This window comes from Aphis gossypii, chromosome 2, assembly GCF_020184175.1.
Source record: "Aphis gossypii isolate Hap1 chromosome 2, ASM2018417v2, whole genome shotgun sequence".
In the NCBI taxonomy this organism is placed as follows: domain Eukaryota; kingdom Metazoa; phylum Arthropoda; class Insecta; order Hemiptera; family Aphididae; genus Aphis; species Aphis gossypii.
Window position 1 is genome coordinate 80,240,495 of NC_065531.1, and position 24,429 is coordinate 80,264,923.

Below are 24,429 nucleotides of genomic sequence, written 5' to 3' on the forward strand. Positions count from 1 at the left end.
TCACGGTAGAATTATATTATATCATATTATTATCAGGTATAGGTAGTAAATATATAATAGGTATTTTGTATATTTTATAACTCGTAAAATATATTGTACCTACATTTGTGTTATTATCTAATCGTAGTGTATAACGTGCAAAATATTGTGTGTTTACCCAAAAATAGTCTGGGTCGAAGCCTGGTATGGTCTTGTGCGTAGCGCCCACTTGGGTCAGATACTGGAAGAAGTTGTCAAGGTCGTCCAGTTCTTTAATGCCTTCGTCTAGTGTGGTCATCACTTTGTTAGCGTGTTCGGCTAGCTCCATACTGTTAGCCTGTGCGTCCCTGGTTTTCAGTTCGCCAAATTTGGTGAACAGTTGTAGAAGTTCTTGGTGTTCTTCAAAAAGCCTGTGTAGAAAAATAAATCGGGTTAGGTCACACGATTCGAGTGATGGCGGTTGCAAATTTACCGGGAATTGGTGTTTATACGGGAATGATTATTTGTTACGAACGACTACGGCACTGGGAAGAAGGAGAAAACTTTTTGCCACTCTGGCCGTTCCAATGTTTTACGTGATATAAATAATTTATTGACGATCGGATATTAAGTATTATATATATTCAGTCGATGTCGTATGCTAAACACGACCGGATAATGCTTTTAGCGATCGTTTTCCTTGTAAATTGTATAAATTGTTGCCCGTTAGACTATCTGTTGAGTGTTGTAAATGCGCACCTGTTGTTAATTTCGTCTGTTGTCACAATGAGAATTCGCATCAAACAATAAATTTATAAAACCCTAATTGACCGGGAATTTGTTTGAATTCAGCCCATCATCTGTGCTAATTTATTTATTTGTTGATAATTAACGTTTTGTTTTTATGTATAAAGAAGAAAAGTTTACGTTATTACCATATTATTTATAAAGAAAATATTATAGTACAGTCGTGGTCGAGTTTTTCATTGCTACACAGTACACGATCAATAGTCGATGATTAAAATTCATTCGGTATCAACATACTATTATTAGTTTCAACGGACAGCGGTCACAGAACTTTTTTTTAGAAATTTTTTGTTAGTTATGGTGATTATTATAATATTACGAGTTTGTACATACCGATCTTTAAATTAAATTTGTTGGTTTTTATTTATTTGTTTAATTTAGTATAAGTATTTGACTAATATTATTCGTATCTAATAATAATTTATTATATTTTATACACTTTACATAATATTATAACACAATGATTGTTTTTTTTTTTAAAGTTCTTGGCTGAGTTACTTATATTTGTGATATTTATATATTATTAGGTTGAAGTCAAACAAAAATTAAGATTGCGTATGCTTTCATTTGAATCAAAGGATTGATTTTCTAAACATTTTGATTTGCATACATCTAATATAGATTTAGATAACGGTTTATTAAATATAATTAATCTAAGTTTAGTCTAACAGGAAGAGATACATATATTATATCATCTATTTTTAAACTACCCTAATCTACTCTTCCTATTAAACCCTTAAATAATTATAATCTATAAATAATTAACCACAAGTCCGATTAAATTGGATTTATGCATAAAATCATAATTTTAAAAATATGGAAAAATAAAATTATAAGACTAGTATTTGAAAATCTAAAGTTGATTACCGTTTTCACAAATAGTGCTCAGCGGGATAAAACTATAAAATTATAAATAGGAATGAAAAATATGAAATATAATCAATTGTTGTTATTTGTTGATTAAACTATAGATAAAATGTAAATTATTTGTAATTTTCGAAGTCACTTTTAAATTAGTTTTTAAATCGATTAAAAAATGAACCATCCTAATATCCTATATTTATAGGTATAATGAGAATAATATATGGTATTATAATTTGATCATATTATATAATTATGATTGTTAATACATGCATTAATACACTACTTTTGAATGTACAATTATTAGTTGTTATTTAGTATACGTTTTATAATTAACTACTTAGTATTTAAATTTTAATAAATATTGAAAACGTATGGTAACTATTAATATTTAGTGAACTTCAGATTCTGAGTTGAAATAGCAATATTACACGATGTTTTTGTTCTTTATTTCTGAACACTTATACTTTAAACTATTTTTGAGCCTTAATTGTTGCTCAGAAATCAAATCTTTTTTATTGTTTAAGTCCTTTTAAGATATCTTTAGTAATTTTAATCACTTATGTTAAGACAGTTTATATTGTGAACTACAAAAAATAAGTACAATTAATCACGAAAATTATACATCAGGAGCGGCCAAACAGTCGATCGCGGACAATTTCAAAGTCGATCATGTTAGAATTTATTTTTAGGGCCACGCTCCCTATATGTTTCTTGATAACTTTAGTTATATTTGATAATAAAAAAAAAGTTTCTATGGAAGTCGATCCTCAAAGGTGAAGTATATTTTTATTAGATCGTGACCAAAAAAAGTTTGGCCACCCCTGTTATACAACCTAACGTGGGTTTAATAAGTTCTGCTTGGAATCGGTTTTTAAAGAGTTTTATGTATTATGATATGGTAATTTGACGTCAAAGAGGTGAGTGAAGTGAGACGAGTGTCAGTATCCGATTCGTCGCAATCCATATTCTGGCTAAAATATAATTCTTGCAATGCTTGCAATATAATAAATTTTAGGTATTAATTTTCATTCGACATTTGCTGAACTATGAAAATCAATGAAAACTATTCAAAGACAAAGTTTCGCAAGTCAATAAATAATTTAAATATGTTAAACCCAAGTCCTACAATACCAAACAGTGTAGTTAATGAATCTATTGTTATTTAAATTCGTACCAAGCGTTGTTTTTGTAGATTGTAACGCAATACAGACGTGACCATAACCATTTAAACCTTAAAGATTTGATATTCTTTATAAGCTCGATAAAAAGAAATATGTAAATAAGTTATAATTTACAGATTTACATAAATATCAGTGTTATTCTTGTATGCAAATCATGAAATAAAGTCAGACGACAAGTCCTTAATCTGTAATATAGTGTATAGTTTGAGTTGAAAGATATAGTAGTCATAACTATATACTATTGTTGTTTGTCTCATGAAACGTGCACGTTGTGAAACATAACAGTATTGTTTATAGCGCCACAAATAATTTAAGATAAATAGTAGTATGGTCACAGTAATATTGGAGACAAGAAGTAAAATAATTTAACAGTTACAGTTTTTAGATAGTATAATATAATACTACGCAATCCATAAAGTAAACAATAAACGTCAGTTCATTACATTCTAAAGTAATATTAGCACATAATAATACGATTTAATGATTTTTAGAAGCCGTTAAAAAAAAATTGTTATCTAATAAGCTTACAAAAAAAAAAAAATTAAACATTACAGGTTATTAAGATTCTTCAAAGCGCGTAATTAAAATTTAATTATTCTTTACTTTATATTTAATTATATAATATGGTTACAATGAAAAGAAAAAAAATACTATTTACCTTTTTAAAGTAAATATATTATGTAAAAACGTTGATTTAAATAAGAAAAAATAATAAAAATAATAATTCATCAAAGGGTATTCTTGTTTTTATTATGATTTTCATTTGTTTTAAGCTTCTTTAATATTAATCTATTTATTATTGTATAACATAAACGATATGAAAAAAAAAAATTGACTATTTTTTCAAATATTATTGTTTTACACAGTGTACCTGTACATAATTTTTATATACGAGTATGGTACTTGGAAAATTTGCATTGGACGGTAGCTTATCGTTGTTGAACATTTTTAAGAAAAATTACGTTTTAATGAAGCGTCTATATAATTATTATACAGAATGTATGCAAGTACCTACTTGAAAATATATTACAGTGATACGACGTTATCATACATAAAAAAAAAAAACAATCTTTTATTTAATTTTATATAATATTAAATTTTGTCGAGAGGCGACGTCACAGGAAAGAGGGGTGACATGTGCTGAATTATCAAAACGTGATATGATCCGTTATAGCGCATATCTATATTATACTAACGTATATCGACGTATTGAAATTGATGAAAACAAACATAAATATTATGGATTATAAGCTATTTAAAACTGTGTTGTTATCGCCATCACGCTGTTATTGACGTTCGTGACGTATGTGCACAAGTTTACGAATCGATCCCTAGCCATGAGTCGTATACGTATTATACGCATAGGTACATAATATTATTATAGTCCGTTATATCGATTATTTATTCTACGATGTAGGTAAATTATTAATGAGAGGTGTGACGACGACGACGTCGTCGAGCCACGGCGGGCCGGTGAAGTGTGTTGCAGTCGTTCCTCGAGCTGGTATATACGTATAACCAAACGTCGTCGTTTTATTTTTTCACTACCTGCAACGACGACGATTCACGACGATTATTCGAACGGGGAATGTCGTCGCCGCTACTCGAGAGTAACGACGAGAGAAACGGCGACCCATAACTGACACGGTGTCGGAGAAAAACGTTTAAAAACTCCTGAGAAATAAAACACTCGCGCGTTCGATATATTATATTCGGATCAAAAAGATACGTGGGTATAATAGATACGTGCAACTGTATACTTTAGCAATGTATTTCGTGATAAAGTGTCAAAGGCGAAAGAGTGCAGAGAGAGAGGAGCGAAAAAGAAAATAAAAGAATTCCGTAGGTGTCGTCACTTAACTGTTATGGATTTCACGGAGTGACATCGCAGGAACACGATATAATACGTTTATGACGTGTGTACTCGTATTATAATACCTACGCGTTTTCCTTCCGCGACCCAGCAAACGATTCGTATTATATTTTTTTCGACGCACAATATACGTATTATCACACGATAATACGATATATTATTATTATAAATTTTAATATCATATCGTTTTTAAGAATATTTCTGTACGGGGCTGTAACGAACACACGCGTACCCGCTGTATTTGTGGCGTTTGTGGAAAACGATTGAACAAAAATGCTCCATATATAATGTACTATGGGTACACGCAGAAACACGAATAATTATGGATGCTTAAAATAATTTAAGAAAATTTTTACACCACTGGTTATAAGTTCGATTTTTTTTTTTACTCGCGCTTAAATTATAATATATAATATATATGGTCATATAGCTGACTTATCATGGAAGTATATATACTACAATATAGGAGCAATGATAATTTTTTGTACCTAAAATGTGTATCACACATTTAAATATAATTGAAATGTAATTGTGTATCGGAATAAATTCCACGAAAACCAATTTTACTTTTTAAAACGTGTAAACTTATATTCTTACGGTGTACAGATGATTTGTTGGATATTCGTACATGTTAAAAAATATTCGATTTTCAATTTAAAAAATACATTATTTATATCAACAGCAATATTTGATTAGGCTTTGGTGCGTAAAATGCAAAATCCGTATAAGAGATGAAATTTTCTCATAAGTGTGTCTGTGCCGACTCAAGTTTGATAAACTGATGTCAAAGAACACACGTTTTCATTCCCCGTGTTTTGTCAAATATTTGCTGTTTGGTGTCCTTTGAATTTTCAAAGAATAAAATATCTTCAATCAAAATCACTGATTCTGTACCAACGACCGATATGATATTATTTCTTCATCTCTATTTATGATGATTGATTTTATTAGGAGGGATATCCAATTATAGAGGTGCTACATATTTTGTGTATTCAATAAATTACTATCGAAGGTAATGACATAACTGAACCTATCATAAAACGTCCAAAATATTTAACTAAATGCGTAGTACTTAGTAATATGGCGCAAATACTTTGCATACCGATTTCGTGATAGACACACATCATATATTATAATTATATATAAATTACATTCATTATAATAACATTCAGTAGATCCAACGTAAAACTTTTTTGTATTTTTATTACGATTCTCTATCATTTTTAAATAAACAACATTATTATTTTATGTTTCGAATACATGTATACGCATCATTTAACTTGAATTTATATTTTGACTATCACCGATCAATTATTACAGTATTAAGGGCGATATTTTTATGAGGCGGAAGAGATTCAGATTTAAAATATTATTTATTGTACAATAATAATTATTATGAAACGTGAATATAAATCGTTTAAACAAACTAAACGGGGTTTTTTTTTTTGTTTTCAAACGACATTTTATCTTTAAAAAATCTGTGTTAGACACCCCAGGTGCTTATTAATATACCACAGTCCACAGGGCTTTATGGCTTAATATGACGTTTTTTGGTGGGATTAAAATATTATAATTTTATAAATTTACTGTAATCCACAAAATATACTACAATAATTTTATCAGTTTCTTATCGATTATTTAAATTTGAAAATAACATTATATTCTCAGAATTATACTTTATGTTTTAATTAAAACTTAACGTTGAATGACAAAAAAAAAATGCGTTTTATTAGTATGTATTGTTATGTTTGTAAATTTAAATTTTTTAAAAGACATGCTTTCAGTTTTTTAGCAATGCTTACAGTTCTGGCATTCTGAGAAATATTTAATTAAGGAAATAAACGAATTATAAACTATTAAAAATCAGAGAACCAACATAATAATTTTAAATTATAAACTTATTGAATTAAAGACATAATTAAATAATTTTAAAATATTTAATTATTATAATTTAATATTTTTCTTAATGTTCCGTTTGATGTGTTAAATCAAAGTATTTTTATGTTAAAAAAAAAATTAAAATATAATATTATTAGTATCTTACACAATAAAATGTTTAAAACTTAACCAATGTAAATAAAATACTAGTGCTACTCTAAATATATAACAATATACAAAATATAATGTTTTTTTCATATTTTTTCGCTAATATTAATTTATATATTAGTATCCCGCACGTTTGTTTATTTAAACGTTTGTATAGTTAAGTAAAATTTAAATAATTTATTTTTGAATAGTTATGCGTAATTTATTGAACAAATCAATACGTCATAATATATACGTTTGGCGTATATATTATAAACAATATTGTATATAAAATACACAATTTTATTTAATATTGAAATTTAGGAATAAAATAATTGTTTTACAGTAATCTACGTTTCAGTTCAAAATATAATTTAATAATTTATATCAATATCAAATATGTTATCTTTGATAAATATTATTATTTTATGATAATATTTATACAAAACAATACATTGTACCATTTGGTCGTTTGAGACATGCCTGTCAGCGTAAATTATAACTATGGATTATCATCAATATTACTATATTATGCATATCAATCATTACTTATTTTTATTATTTGTAGTGTTATATATATATAGAACACTAGCGTAATATTAATCATTTTAAGGGAATACAGTATATTATACAAAATTTTAAGTCTCGTAAAAAACTTGAGCATCTTCTTTATTATACAGTCGTAAATCGTAATACACGCCAGTAGTAAAAAATCAATAATATTCATATGCTTATAGTTGGACACTTAATGTATGATTTATATTTCTACCATAATGAATTTTTTTTTAATAACTATACTATAATATTGTCGCCCTAACTGTTCTGTAGAAAATCAACATTAGTTCGGAATTTATATTTTTTCATCGCTTTTATTTTTTATTGATTTATATTTCATATGGTGACATGAAAATTCAGTATTTGATTTATTGAATTCGATGTACATTTCTATACATAATACGACATTAAAAAAAAAAAAAAACAGGCTTCGGAGTATGAGTTTTCAAATAAATATTAAAATATTATTTTATATTCAACATTTTGTATGCGGTGTGTGCGTGATAGGTATTATTTAGTCCTTTTACTATTCACGTCATTTTGCGATATAACAGGATTTAGACGAAATGGTACTGCAGTGCACGAGTATTTTAAGCTATACTCGTACAAAAAAGTAAAGAAAAAAATGAATTTCAATTAAAAATAGTTAATTAGGTGTGTATGAAATTCAGTATAATAAGAAATAGGTATATTTCGTTGTAGGTATATTATAATATGTACCCATTATACCTAAAAAAACATGAATAAAATAATTATTAAAAAAAAAAACCAAAAAATAACTCTCAAAATATACATTTTTATTTCATTAGTTTTGAATGTAAATGAGTTATAAAAGTTTATTTTAATCTCTTTAAATTTTGAAAATAAGCATCAATTGTTACTAATTAATAAATTTTAATGTAAATGATTTGGCTTAGTCACTTGAAGGAGAACAAGTCATCAACATTATTTCATGAATTTTATATTTTTTCTTAATTTTTATTTGGATGTCGTCTTAGGCATATTATTGTATATTTTTAAATATTTAAGTTGCTACCTACTTTTTAAGAATTATGATGGATCATTATTTAATTGGTACGGAATTGTTTATACTATTCAAATTAGAAGAATAAATACAGTTCTAATATTATAACAGAATTAAATCGATAAGGAGTTATTTTAAATAATTGAATGTTAATTGATAACACGAGTAAATCATTTCGCATTAATTTCGCTTTATTTTTAGTAAATTAATTTAAATTTAAAATAATCAAAATGTTGGAACATTTAAACGTAATATATTGTATTATTTATATTTCAAAACGTTTTACTATTACTTGTTTTTTGCATTGAAAGTGATTATTGAATTTCCATTTCTAAAACGTATACGTACTAATTACGAACTATTGATTCATAAATATAATATAATTTGTATTAAGTTATATATTTTAATCAGTATATCTGAAATATTCAGGCAATAAGATCTGTAAAAATATGAATGTTAACGCTTAGTTAACATAAATTATTTTGATATTTGTTTTACTAACTTTTGTACTTAATATTTTCTTTGGTTTCTTATATCTATATTTATCTACCATAACTTTTTGGAGTCACGAGATTCCTATCTACTATACAAATGTATTATCTTAAAAGTATAAATTAAATTGTAAAAATTATTTTTTGTTTTTTATTTGGAGATCGTTAAATATTGATTTAAAAATATAACTTGAGAATTTATTTTATTTATTATGTTTTAAAGTTTAATTATTATATTTTATTATAATCAGTCATATAAATAATAATATTTTTTTGTGATTACAATGATAATTTTTTTAATTTTTTTATTTTCCTGAATAATTTTTTGAATACGTTTAAGTTAGTTACATTAAAATAAATCTCAGTGAAACTTATTATTGTATTTTTTTTTATTATTATTATATTGCGATGGTCTTATCCGAAGCAGCCCTAGGGATCTATCGTATAAGTTGCGTGTTCAAATGGCGTGCCGAACGTGCAACGGTACATATATGCCGTCAGTAGATCTTTTTGTACTCCCAAGGGTGAAATAAGAATATTGAATGGATACCTACGTAATCATCAAACAGTATCGACGTGAAATATGTTTTCTTTCTTGAATGCTAAACCCTACATATACTTGAAAAAATCACCTTTCTAATTCATAAAACGTCATACAAAGTAACTATAGATGACTATTTGATTTAAATTTGTTTATAGAGATAAGTGTATATTAGAATAATATATAAATACTCGTATTTAAATATAATCGAACACAATAATTATTAGTTTATAATTTAATATTGAATAATAAAATTATAGAAAAGATCTAAAAATAAAAAACTTAATAACTTATTATGAGTAATCAATCATTTAAATTACTTATTCTTCAAACTTATATAATATTGAAAAAACTGTAAAGAACTTTTATGAGCTGCTACAAGGATGTTTTGACATTTTAAAGCAGTAATAAATCATTACATTCCAAATACAATTCTTAGTGTATCTCCATTAACCCATAAATTATCAACATTTTATTTTAAATAACAATATTTTTTACATTTTTTCACCTTTTTGTATACATTTTCGTAGTTTAGTTGAAAACTATATAAAAATTGGAATAGTTATTTATTAAGTGTACCTATTATAACTTATAATTTATAAGTATTCGACTATTAAAATAGATATTAAAGAAGTCAAATTTATTATATATATATGACTTGATGAACTTGAATGTGTCCCAAATAAATGTTAACGATGTACTATGATAAACAGACACAAAATTGTAAAAAGCTTCCTTGATCTGACACATATAAAAAGTAATTAAATATACTTTATAAAAAATTACTATTCGTGAAATGTATTTACCTTTTTATAAGTGCAAATGCATATTAATATTAATTACTAATGAGTAATAAAGTTAAGGACATTTTTCATATTAGAATTTAAAAAAAAAGAGTAATTCAAAATGTTAAATTTAATTTATATGTTAAATATTTATACCTATTATATTGTAAAATTAAAATTAAAATATTTTATATACTTATATATTTTTAAAATATAAAAACTTTATAATATAAATATATAATACACTTAAACAAAATACGTTATAAAGAAACGTGTTATAAGAGCTTATTTTTATAAGTATTAAAAGTTTTTAAATCTATTGGGAAAAAAAATATTATCGGTTACATAAAGTATGTAGAGAATATATTTATACAACAAAATTCAAAATGGTAAGAAAATGAGTTAAGCTACGTAAAACGTCGATGGGTTTTATAAACATCGATTGGTTAAATAAATTAAATTGGCAGCGTACACTAAGCCTGCAAGCGGCAATATAATCATCCTCAGAATATTCCATCTTTAGTACGAGACCTCATAAACCTTTTAAATAAATACGATTATGTAATAATTAATTTCTGGTCTTTTAAAATTATCTAAAATTAATAAGGTTTCGATAAAATATACTATCGATTACATAAATTAAATTAAAAAAAAATTGTTAACAGAAACGATCGCAAAATGCAACCGTCAGAAAAATAAACACTAACGTGAAGAGTATGATTATGTCGTTATTTGTCCATATCAAAAATTGGGAATGAATTCTGAATTTTATAATATCATTAAAAATATATATATTATATTTTAACATTGGAGTTAAAAAAAAACAAAATAAAAAGCATTTTAATAGTTTTTGTTTCATAGTGTTAGAAAGAAATCGTGTGTTTCTTATTTGTTACGATATTTAAATTTGTTTATACCTGTGATATTACAAACAAAGATTGAAAGATGTATAATAACTTTATATATTGTTATTAAGTGATGTGCAAATTATTTTTCAAATATGATGATCGAAAAGTATAATTATAATTTATAGGTAGATTATTAATTTTATAAAAAGTAATTTTTATCTAGATTCTAGATGATTCATTGAATGCATTATTTCTTGAATTGTCAATTAATTATTTTAGTACAACAAAAATACTATTGATAACATATTATAATATTTTTTAAGATATTTCACTTGTCATTGTTTTAAGTTTTCACTGAGTTTTATTCAAATTTGTTCTTATATTTTTGCTTTGATGATTTATTATAAAGTACCTAAAAATGCCGATTCATTTTAATTAGTAAAAATGTTATAATATAAAAAAATAATATCTAATATATTCAAAATTCAATCTTGCTATGAAAAATGAATACTTAAAAAAAACAATTATTTTAATAATAATACGTATTACGATTTTACAAATATTTAAATTATTATTAAAAAAAAAACATTAAGATTTTTTAATTTAGACTTTTCAAAAGAACAAACTAAGTATAATTTTTTAGCAAAAATATTCCTCTGAATGTGTTACCAGAGTATTTTCTCTAATAAAAGGTATTTTTGGAGACACAAAAAAAAATATATCTATATAAAAAATTACATCGTTGTAAAATTAGTACAATAATACAAAAAACAAATAATAATTTTCTTTTTCGTGCTCTATAATAATACTTATCACGAATTTCGACTTTTATTGTTATGTATTTTAATACATCGGTTTTTATGTTTAAATGTTTGTATTCGATTTAATTGAGGAACAATACAAATCTCTATAATTAATATTGACAATGTCTTATTTAATTTTTTTATGTGATTTACATTTGTGTTTCAGAGATCATTCAAACTGTATAATTCTATTTTTAACACTACAAAATAAATAGAATATAACGAAAATCAATTATAAACTCTGTATTATTATGTACACTCAACATTTATGTATGTATACACGTATATGTGTAGGCGTGTAGTGTTGTACATTGTGTAAACTGTATGAAGTAGTTTTAGTATTATGATCAAACTTAAAACTAAATTCTCTAAAACATATCAATTGGTAAGTTCGTTGTTATACAATTATTTAATTAATTTTGCCTACGTGAAAGACGACATGTTTCGCTTTTAATACTATTTAGAGTTTTGGCAAGTTGAATAAAACGATAGGAAGACTTACAAAGGTTTTTTCCCTTTATCAGTTCATCCACATATTAATACTTATGAAATCTAATAAAAGCACTAAGAGCTGTGTGTTCACAACTCAACATCTATTCATTTAATATCAACGTTATTATTAAATATATAATATGTATGTAATTTGTTAGGAATACGGTTTTATTGTTTAATTATTTTATCGTTGATGATGTTTCAAAATAAGTAAGCGTAGAATATTTTTTAAACTCGATCAAAAATGTAATGTATACAATATACATGGCATATGTATTTAAAAAAGATCAGTTTGCTTAAGCGCTTAAAGTTTAACTTAATCAGTGATAATACTGTATGTTTATTAGCTTTACATAAAAAAGTTGTATTTTCCATAAAATATATTAAGCCTATTTATTTCCAATAAATGTATTGCTTAACATTTTTAAGAAATTTATTATATTTGTTATTAGGTATTTCTCATTCAAAATAAAAATATAAATAGTTAAATTATTATTTTATTAACTAAGATTATTCATTTACAGCTGACAGATAAAAACGAATGTTTTAAGTTCTGTAAACTTAAACAACTATACATTTGCTTACTTGCTAAATGAGAATTTGATAATATAATAATATTAGGTAACTATAGACGAAAATTAATTATACATTTTTCAATTTTTTTTTTTTAAATTATAAAATATAATTTACTATAACACGTTCAATGTGAAATTGCTGCGTTTGACAAAGCATCTGGTTTTATGCCTGTTATTTGCTTGTTGTACACATAAAAATAAAAAATAATGGGTTTATTCGTGCAATGTTCGATTATACACATTATGTCGTATGCCTACGTCATGTAACGCTCACGCACAAGTGGTTTATATACATACAGTACTTGCGCGACTACAAAAAAAAAAAAAAATGCGTTCACTATAACCACATTTTCGAGTCGGTACAAATAACGGTACGTGTGAAAATCCTGGTTGATTTTAAGGGTTCGGAGCACTCGAAAAGTGTAATTTAAAAACAGCGAGGCTAACATATAAAGCTAACTGCTGAGAAAGAGATATTATGCTCAGCTGGGAATGTATATAACGTTCGCTTATTTATTTTACGCATGATAAACACGAGAACGCGTTTGATTCGCAATGGATTATTAATTGAATTTCGACATTTCGAATTTTAATTACATCCATAGGTATCGAAAAACGAAATGCGATTACGCATAATAATCTAACGTTGTATAGCGTATGAATTTTCGGGAGCGAATTATAACCATAAACTATAACAATGTTTATGAAAACAATTTGTCAATTCGATATGTTTTACTAGACAATAGGCATAACCAACAATAAGCTAATAAAAATAATATTATGTACTATAAAAGTTCGCGAAAAAGTTTGCAAATCGTACAAATGAAAATTAATTAATCGAACTTGTTTTAATATTGGAACTTAACAGGTATATAATATAATCGTTACCTGTAATTAATTTTTAGTTTAACGCTGTCTTATACGAGCGCAGTAAATATGGAAATATAACTTGATGTTGTTATAATTAATTGATAAATAAGTATTCTCACATGACTATACACAAATCGTGTTTAAGCGGCTTAAAATAAATATGTTTTCACTACACTTTACAGACAACATCGAATCTAGTGATTTCGAATTATAATATGTACACATTTATTTATATAATTTATGTCACATCCAAACCGTAGTATTATTTTTTGGTTTAAGTCGAGCCACAATCATTTCGCATTGCGTAATTATACAATACGTTCAACATTTGGCTAAATGTTTAAATAAAAACTAAAACGAACTGATTATTTTCTATTTATTGGATGCACGAACTTTAAATTTAAAATTTTGGCATAATAATTATTATTATAACAACTGAACATATATATATATATAATTAATGTAGTCGATAAAAAAAAAAAAAACACAGTGCGGAATTATTCAATAAAAGCCAATTTATTATTGCGGATAGTCTAGACCCAAATATATAGAGAATTTAAATAACACCATTCTGATAAAAAATGAAAAATCCAAATACTTGATGAATTAGTGTTATCTAACGATACTCGTTTATCATTATGTGATATGCAAATTACTGATCGTATACTGTTAATACGTGAATATATTCTCTAAAATTAAATCTTTTCTGCTAGCTGTAGTACTTGAGTACAATATAATGTTAATGTCGCCAATGTTTAAAAAAAAATGTTGAATAATATATGCGAGTATATAGTGCTAATGGTATAGCTGTCTACTACGAATTATTCATGAACAATGAAAAACAAATAACTTTTTAAACCAAATTTCGTTTTTGCGATATAATTTGTTTGAAAATCTTTCAAGCGTTTTCTCGTTTTGGAACTACTAATAATAATAATAAATTTACTAAATCATTAATAATAGACCGTCGAATAAACTAAATTATAAAAAACGAAATTCGTTTAAAGAATAGGTAAAGTTTATTAGCTAGTTAATATATATTTTGGAACTCCATATGACGGAGCAAGTTCTGTTAAGTATAATAATTCAAGTATCTTTTTCGCAGAATTTTATCCATATTGTGTAATATTACGCAAAGCGAAGAAACTTTGTTTGGGAAATAAAGTACGATTTTACGAAGTGGATGAGAAAATTGTCCATTTCTCGAAAATAACGCGAAATGTGATGTAACATATGTTATTGTACTTATCATAATTATTGTCAGATACTTACCAGTTATTACTACCATAATAGAAATAGATTATCACGAGTTTGGTAATACTCATACTGTATGAGTCATACAATAATATAAGACTACTTAGTTACGTACATTACCTGTATAGTAAGAACGAACGTTTTTCGTAAAATTAATTTAATGGGATCCGTGACCGTAATATTATATTATCTACGTAAAAATGCTAATTTTTGTATAATCGTTCAAATAATAATAATAATAATAATAATAATAATAATGATGAAATATTCATATGGAAAAAAAAAGGGTGACAATAATGAATTATTTAAACATTACCGTAAACAAACGGTTAGGGTCCATCAAAATCCATTACGTAAGGACATAAGACCTTCGCAATGGACGTGTAAATCCGCCATGTATATTTCATGCACCTTTCGCGTCAACCCCAAATCGGAGAATTATTCATGATTCTTAAAGACACGAGTCCGTCGTGATACAATTGCACCGCGGCGGTAATATTAAATTACGATCGTTTAAACATTTTAGTCCCTTGTGGTGCGGTACGATATTGGCGATGTTATTATTCTATACGATTATTATATATTATATGTGTTCCGAATAGTGTATAAAAGTGTACAGTCTACGTCATAAAAATAATATAATACAGTAGGAGGTACGCTTCTGGTTACGAAAACGCGTAATTGTTGTAGAATTCCTTTGGAACCGATAAACGTCCGCCGTGAGTATATAATTATTGTAAATATAGTGATGCTCGTGCGATTTTACCGCATAGTGCGCGTAAAATATTTAAGAATAACATTATAGCACACATAGTGTGTCTGAAAGGTATGTAATATATTTTAAACTCAGTTCCAATGTAAAGTTACCGATTCCGCCGCAGGTATTTTAGTTTATATTATATACGTTTTGTTGATATAGTGTAGAATAGATATTATGTTGTATCACCGCAATCATATAGCCGTCACTCGTCGAAATACCATCAAACAAGTTTCTTAACTAAATAAATAATTCGTATGGCTGTTGTGTTATTGTAATGTATACAATTAATTCCATTGTTATTCATGTGCAGTATAAAGCACCATCATAAACACCAAAGTCCATCGATATCGTTTTTTTTCGTAGGAATCGTGCTATTATGATTTGAAAAAAAAATACATAGATAGAGGTCCTAACTCCCCCCTCCAAAATTATGTGACCCACTTGTCCAAACTACCTGTCAACAAACAGGGTGCATCCGTTAACAGAGTTAAACATGTGTATACTATATAACTTGTATTTAAACTTCGTTCTATTTTCGACAGGTATTGTTTACGATGGAAGATCAAAACCGTAAAAAATTGTGTTTTGTTTTTCACATAACACTGGTTCAAACAAAACAAAGGTTTATAAAAATTTAAAGAAGAAAGTTTCAAGTTCAACGTCTCCTTCCCCGTGTGAATACATATACTAGTAATATTATTTTTATTACTTACTCCAAAGTTTACGTTCGATTATCGTTATTTTTGTTCATGTTTTTGGTTAAGGAAAACAATAAGTAAAGATGACTATTCTCAGTTCGCGGCATTTACTTAAATCAGTATTTAGTAGCTATATTCTATACTCGAAACAACAGCATTAAATATTTTCCAGAATCCAGCAATAAAAGTAATCTTAACATAAATACCTACGCATTTTAATGTATATTATTTCTAGGTAAATGTATCCTGCAACAACTATGAATTTAAAATTATTTATAAAGAATAATATATATATATATATATATATATATATATATATATATATATATTATTGTATTTATAAGTAAGCTTTTTTTATGTGGATCATAATATAATAACTAAATTTTAAATTTATTGTGATCACATAATAATACAACATGTTTTAATTTTTCATTGAACTTATTTAAGTCGTAAACAAAATCAAAGGTTATTTCATACTTAAGCTAGTTATACTGTTTAAAATTTTAATGATCAAATAATAATATTTTTTTTTCGTGAAGAAATATTCTTAATAATATGTAACAGTAAATAATCATAAAATAAAGATTTATTCATGGAAATGACTTTGTGCCAGTTTTGTCTTTAAGTTGAATATTATTGTACAACATCTGCAGCCAATTTAAGAAATAAAAATAAAAATAAATTAATATTTATTGTTATTTATAAAATTGTACTGTCGAAAATAAAAGTGCAATATCAAATATTATGTACGTATACGAGTAATTACAATTACTAAAAATCATACGACAAAGTCTTCGATAAAATAAGAATACATACACAAAATATTAACTAATTTTGTCGGATTGTTGCGAACAAACTGATTGGTAACACGAATACTTTTTAAATGTCTCTTAGCGATGTACAGTGTTATAAGTTAGGAAATGAATGACCCAGTAACACGTTCTCAGAGTGTACACAAAATATAGTTTCACGGACTTCCATCATAGTTATCATAATAATATAATCAAAGCAACTTACTTACTCTCAACTATTGTTGTTGAAAACAAACCACCACCCCTTTCCCCCGTAGTTTTCTCGCGATGTAAGTCGTGCCGCTATTGCTGCAGCGGTTGTACTTGTATAGAGCACACCCCTCGACGCCGAAAAACATTAAAGTTAACCCGACCAAGGGTTTTACTAAGCCACGTGAATCACCAGTAAATTGCACGTCGCGTATATTCATAGAGCTCGTCCAGCCAATCACAAATTATTGTTGTATTATTCACTACAAAAACCTATTTTCAGCGAGTTCAATCAACGATAATAACTATTATTTCGACATTGAAACGCACTATGGCCACGCACACTCATGACGCAGTCACGGCCGACGTCGACGAATGACTATTAAATTTCCGCGAGATCGATTCGATTCGTTTTGAATTGCATTTAAAGCTGCAGACATATAGCCATTAACAGACTAATAACTAGGGCTTGTAAAGCATAGTATGCTTCTTTTTATTTTATATATAATATATGAGATAGAAATCTAATTTTTATGTATACATTTATTTCACGTCACTCTGATTCCAATTAATAAACAATTTATTTTTGTTTTTTTTTTTTTAGTTATTTTAACTGTAAAATTGTTATATATTTACTATGCTAGGTACTATAGTTAATAAAACATTGAATTAATAAGAAACGTAAAAACCCAGAATGCGATGTAGGCATTGGATTATTATTGTTTTCGTTAACGGCTTTTTTATTTAATATATTAAACATTTAAACGTAGGTATATAGATTATCGATCTTCATATTATAGCAAGCAGTATCTATACAATCAATATGCCTATAACATCGTTATCGACCATTTCAAAATTTAGGATTTAGTTTTGTAATTTAAAACCTCTTGTATGAAATATTCACCAATTAATTCAGTAGATGTAGAGAGTCGTTTTCTATGTACCTATAAAAATATTCTGTCCGATAATATAGAGTCAGTTTCACTACTACGAACTAGAGAAATACATGGACCTAATTAATTTTTTTTTTTAAATTTTAATTAATTTTTTTTATTTATTTTTTATAACTAGTTCGTGTTATTTTTGGTCATGTTTTTTTTTGCTAATTTTTAAAATTAAATATACTTCTTTTTTTATTTTTTAAAAAAATCGTTTGCTATTTTTAGTTGCTTACTATGCTTTGAAATCCGAGCCTAACTGTTCTGAATTTCACTTCAGATTTCATTTTACTGTAATTTGTTAATATCCAAAGTAATATTTCACTATACTATTGATTACATTTTGGTTACATTTTAAATTTTTGATAATTTTTAAGTTAATTATTATATTTTATAAAAGTTCTAAATTATAATGTGATTAAAAAAAATCATAAAGCTAAAATTTATACGAGTAATATAGGATAAAATGAAAAAAAAAAGAATATCCTGTAAAACCCAGTAAAAAAGTAGGTCAACACCAATACATATTAAAAAATTAAAAACATTTGCAAACAATATTTCGTAATAATAGGTATTATGTATAGTTTGCATATTTTTGTAAGTTATTTGTTCTCAAAATTGTATTATTGAATTGTTTAAAATAAATAAAACTTTTACTTTGGCCATATTGAAACTAAGTCAACCCAAATCTTTGAATACTGCAGTTATATTAAAAAAACTATCAACAACTCTTGATGAAAACTTTATCTATTATGGCTCATCCTCTCGTAAAGAGGTTTTGATTTTTCTTATATTTAACATTTAATATAAATGTATATAAGTTATTGAGTTAACATTATGACATTGATTCTGGTGACCGAAAAAATACGAAGTAATCGTATATAACAAAAACTGAATACAATGTACTATTATTATAGTACTATAATATATAGATTGCTACCACATATATTTAATGCTTTGTACTTTGAAATCAATTTTCAAATGACTTTATAAAGTTACCAAACAAAATTTTAAAATTCAAATTTATTTGATATCTACCAAACACAAAGTGAATATATGAAAACATAAAAGTATATAACTTTTGTAAAGTATGAGCTCAATGATAGCGTACGTTGAAGAATGACTGAGTTTTTTTTATATATTGATTACAACTGGAAACGATAAAAATTAATTAAAAAAACCAATTGATTTAATGAAAAAAAAAGTTTTTTTTTTGTTTACAAAAATATTTTATTTTTCTATTTTTTATCACGCGACTTACCTATGTGTGCATTGAAGTGTAATTGTAATTTTCGTAATACTTATACGTTTTGTACTTTTAAGTTTAGAGAATTTATTATAATAGTAATTGAAACGTGCAAAGAATTGTATGCACTTGCGTATAAGTTTTGAGAGAAACTCAGACTTAATGATGCCACAGAAATAACACGTACCTACTGCAGTTTTCAACATGGCTAATCCAATATAATGGTATTGGAACACAATTTAAAAAATTACAATTCATCTCCACACGTTCGTTCAATACACCATAATAACTGACGAACATCCGTTTATTCATTATCGTTATTATTATTATTGTTTTACATTGCGAGACTTCAAACACGTATCCTGCAGGTAGCTTGGACACGTCTAGTTAAAATTTAAATCATCAACAAAACAAAACACATTCGCCACATCGGCTACGGTTCCGCGTATTAAATATTATTATTAATCATAACGCAATATTATTATTGTGATATATCTTCGCGACAGGTACTGTGTATCGATTATTCATTCTATTTATGTATATATTATGTTATCTACGTATATATATATATATTATATATGTAGCCATGTAGGTGAGTTCTCCGCCGATCGCTACGATTTCCGTTTTCAACCCTCCGCCCAAGAATTGATTCGATATGATGTATTATAATATAATAGTATATATTATCACTACCATATATAAACGTGGGCACCACGACATGTACATACAATATTATATCGATTTTTTCGATATCAGAAAATTATTTTCACCTCTTGCACAGGATGATTATTTTATTGGCCAACACTCAACACTTGTTATTTAAAAATGTATGAACGTATTTGAAAATATTTTTTTTACATAATTTTCAATCAAAATAAAACAATATATATATTTTAATTATGTTTTTAAACTTTGTTATTTTTTTTTAATGACAACATGCATTTTTAATTTCATATCCAGAAGTAGAACATTTTTCGGAGTATTTCAATACTACATAAGAATCTAAATTCGGACAAGACGTAGTTTATGAGTTATAATTTTTTGAAGTATAGATTACCAAAATAGAGCGATAAGAGTGATATCCTACAAAATATTGAATTACGGCTCCGCGGTCATCTAAAATTTAAATACTAACAACTCATGAACTACTCGTCTGAATTTCGATTTTTATGTACCAAAATACTTCTCAAAATATTCTGCTTCGGAACGTTAAATATGTATGTCGTCATTTAAAAAAGGAAAACTTAGAACGTTTCGACGATCACAATTATTTAAAGTAAAACATTTTAAAACACATTAATACATTTTGAAATAATGAGTGTTGTTCAATAAAAGAAACACCCAGTACGATACTCAAAAAAGCCTGGCTATAGAATTCGAAAAACATTTTGTCGGCACGGTGCCATATTATTATATTATATTGTATTGATGCGCCCGTTGAATTATGTAGTTATGTCATCGCATCCCGTTTTCGCATTATTGTACCGATCTTTTTGAGTGGGTAATTCAGCTGGATTTAAACGTTAGACCCTAAAGTCAGGAGAGTCAAGTTGTACATAATATACATATAAACGCGCTTCCGCACAATCAGCAGTGTGAGTTAAAAATTCAAAACACACAGAAAATAGATTTATATGTATTATAATATAATATTATCTATAATTATGCGTAGACTATTTGAAAATAATAAAGAAAAAAAATAATGATATTAAATTTTTTATATAATATTATAGTCGTACGGAACAACAGATTTTTTTTTATCTTAGGAAAAACTACGATGCACACGTTTTCCGTTCCGACCTTATTTCGCTTTTCTCGGAAACGCTGTCATTGTTTGGACGTGCTTGAGAAAAAAAACTAAACTATAATTCACTAGACGCAAATACCACGTTTGAAGAGTCAAGTGTTATTTACTCGTCGTCGTCGTCATCGACATCATACATGTATATGCGTATACCACGGTCGTGGTTATATAAAGTGCCCGAGTACTCTTTATAATATATTATATCCCTTCGGCGTCGACGACGCGTGCAAATAGCTTTTACACAACATCGTTCTAACCTAACGTGGTGCATATTATTATAATCGGTCGAGGTCAGTCTCAAAACCTCACTTGCCTCCGGTTGGCCCTATTGTTGCACAGTCTCGTCAGCACATCTTATTAAATTGCGAAAACGGCAATAAAATATTAATATAACAACTCAAAATATCTTATTTGTGTATACAAAATGGGTACAAGAGAGTTGTGATATAATTAGCTTTACTAGGCAGTACAGGACCGGAAGTTTGTACGCTACAGCGGAGTCCCACACATAAGTTTCGAGTGACGCGTTATTAATTCTGGCCACTCGTCTTCTTCGAGAATAAAAATAAAATAAATAATGAAAGTTACACATCATAATTAAACGATTAGGCAAATGCGAGTGTAATAAATAAAATATGATATTAATATTTTAATGGTTATGGTATATGTATTATTATGACGATTTAGGTAGGTACACCAGAACACGAGACTTCCAATTAATGTAGTGGAACGTAATATGTACCAAAATAATTATATTAGAAAACTTTGATCTGTCGTTGTAAAACGGTTATATTTTCATAAAAATATCTTGTACTAAAAAAATATTCTTTTGAATATTCTTTGGTGTCTCTACAGTTTCACCGCCCACACATCGACTTTATAATATTCAACCTGCAGCAGTAATGGGGTTGAGCCCCAATGTTAATTTACGCGTGTAAGTATAATATTATATAGTACCTACTTTACCTACATAAACATAAACCCAAGACCACATTATGAGCATGTGTTATATAAAATATTACGCGAATAATTTTGTTGCGATAATGACAACGTAACACAATACCAGTGTACATTGTCCCTAAACAGTTTTCCCGAGTGGACGGGGGCAAACTAATTATCATTAGACGTATGCACGTTATGTATCTATCCACACGTATATTGTTTGTACATTGTGGGGAAAAATATTATAATATGAGGTCGCCACGAATAAAAATAGTAACAATTTGTGCTGCTGTCTTGAGAATTCGCTCCATAACGTAATACAAGATTATTCGAAATAAATCATCCCCGAGGGTTTGCAACTGGGGGATTCCTAGGTCCCCTGACCTTGTACCATGTGACTAGACTAAAAAAGAGCTAAAGAAATCAACGGAGTCGATCACTGAGCGGATGATGTAAGGAAATAATTTGAGATCCGACTTAACATCATAACGATGACTATTTTCGAATAACCCTGTAAGTACGCATCGAAAACTCGCAATGTCCTTAATACTCGCTGTACGTACTTGATGAACATGTACACTCCCGTGGGTTCCATTGCCCTGGATATGCCCTTCCACGATGCGATCATGCTGTATTTCTGCTTGGCCGTCAGCGGGAGCCGGGGGTCCGGGGGGCCCGGGCTCGGCGGTTCCTGCAACGCGTCCTTGTGCTTGCCGCCGCGGTCGTCGCCGGACGTGGCCGAGCTGGCCAACTTGCCCAGATCACAGCCCATCCGCGCGGAACAACAGCCCACTCCGGGACGTCTCTGTCACGCGGACGCGAGCCGCTCTTCCGCGACGACGACGACGTCTACTGCAACTGCGACGGTTTTATCGCCACACTAGTCGCCTGCACTTGCACCTGCACGACCCGCTGCACCGCTACTGCAGCTGGTTGTACGCTATCTACGCGCCGTCGTTGCGGGAGACTTTTGGCCTGCACCGAGCAGTGTTATCGGCACACTTCCGGGGCTTTACGCGCGTATCCGCTACCGCCCGGCGGTCGTTTCCCGTGCGCTTTTTCCCGTCGACGACCGGCTGCAGGGCCCGGAGTCGCGCACATGCATAAAACCACCGTGGTCGCAGTTATACCGATGTATACGAGGCGTACACTGCTGCAGGTATGCGCACACACAAACACACACACACACACACACACACACACGAATATTACGTATTACGGTCTGTTTTTATTCGTGCGGCGGGCACATCCGACTTGCGCGCTCGTCACGATATAGGTAGAGGTACAACACGCGGTCGTCCGGCCGCACTCGGCTCTCGCAGTATACAGACACACACTGACCGTGCCGCGAGCGCAGTTGACGAGAGTAGTGTAAGCACACGCAGAGCCGTCACAGCGCTTGTACGTTCGTCCGGCCGCAACACTCGCACAGCACTGTCGCCGTTTTCCCCGACCAAAAGGATAGAGACCGTTGCCCGCTGACGACGACGCCGCCGCCGCCGCCGCAGACCGCACACACGCACACGCTTGCACTCGCACACACGTACACGGTCGCGCGTTTATGCGTCCGCGCGCACACGCACTACGCACGAAACTCCCAGCCGCCACCCTCCCCGCCGAGAGTATGAAATCCTCCACGGCCACCCCCCCAAGTGCCGTTGTGCACGGGACGAAGGATCGCCCCTTGTACGACCCCTGCCCGGTTTCGGGGAGGGCGGGCAAGAGGCCAGGACCGCGGCGGTGGTGAAAAAAGAAGAGAGAGAGAGAGAAAAAATACAGGGGGAAAAACTTACGTATATATATATATGTATATGTATATACCGAAAAGCCATTTATTCTGCGGCACGGGACGGCGGCACTCGGACAAGCCGTGTGGCGCTCGCGACACTATATGTACACGCGATATATAATATACAACACGTTTCTCGTTTTATATATATATAGTTATGTGAGTGTGAGTAAGTGTGAGCGTGTGTGTGTGTGTCTGTCGAGTCACACCTGAGCCAAGCTCGTATATAGGTTTTTAAGGTATATATACATATATATATGTAGGTGTGATATCCACCACGACTTTATTGTTATTATTATTATTAT

The 24,429-nt window shown here is 28.8% G+C and overlaps 1 protein-coding gene across 1 annotated transcript in view; it reads right to left on the reverse strand.

Moving 5' to 3' along the window:
• Nucleotides 1-23,794, reverse strand: part of LOC114132902 (neuroglobin-like) — a 33,442-nt gene extending 9,648 nt beyond the window's left edge. Inside the window, exons 1-2 of the mRNA XM_027998508.2 lie at nucleotides 22,899-23,794; nucleotides 158-389 (exon numbers count right to left, since the gene is read on the reverse strand). Of these exons, the coding sequence (XP_027854309.1) occupies nucleotides 158-389; nucleotides 22,899-23,107 (441 nt within the window). The 5' untranslated portion in view covers nucleotides 23,108-23,794. The remainder of the gene's footprint in view (nucleotides 1-157; nucleotides 390-22,898) is intronic.
• Between the last annotated feature and the right edge of the window lie 635 nt (nucleotides 23,795-24,429).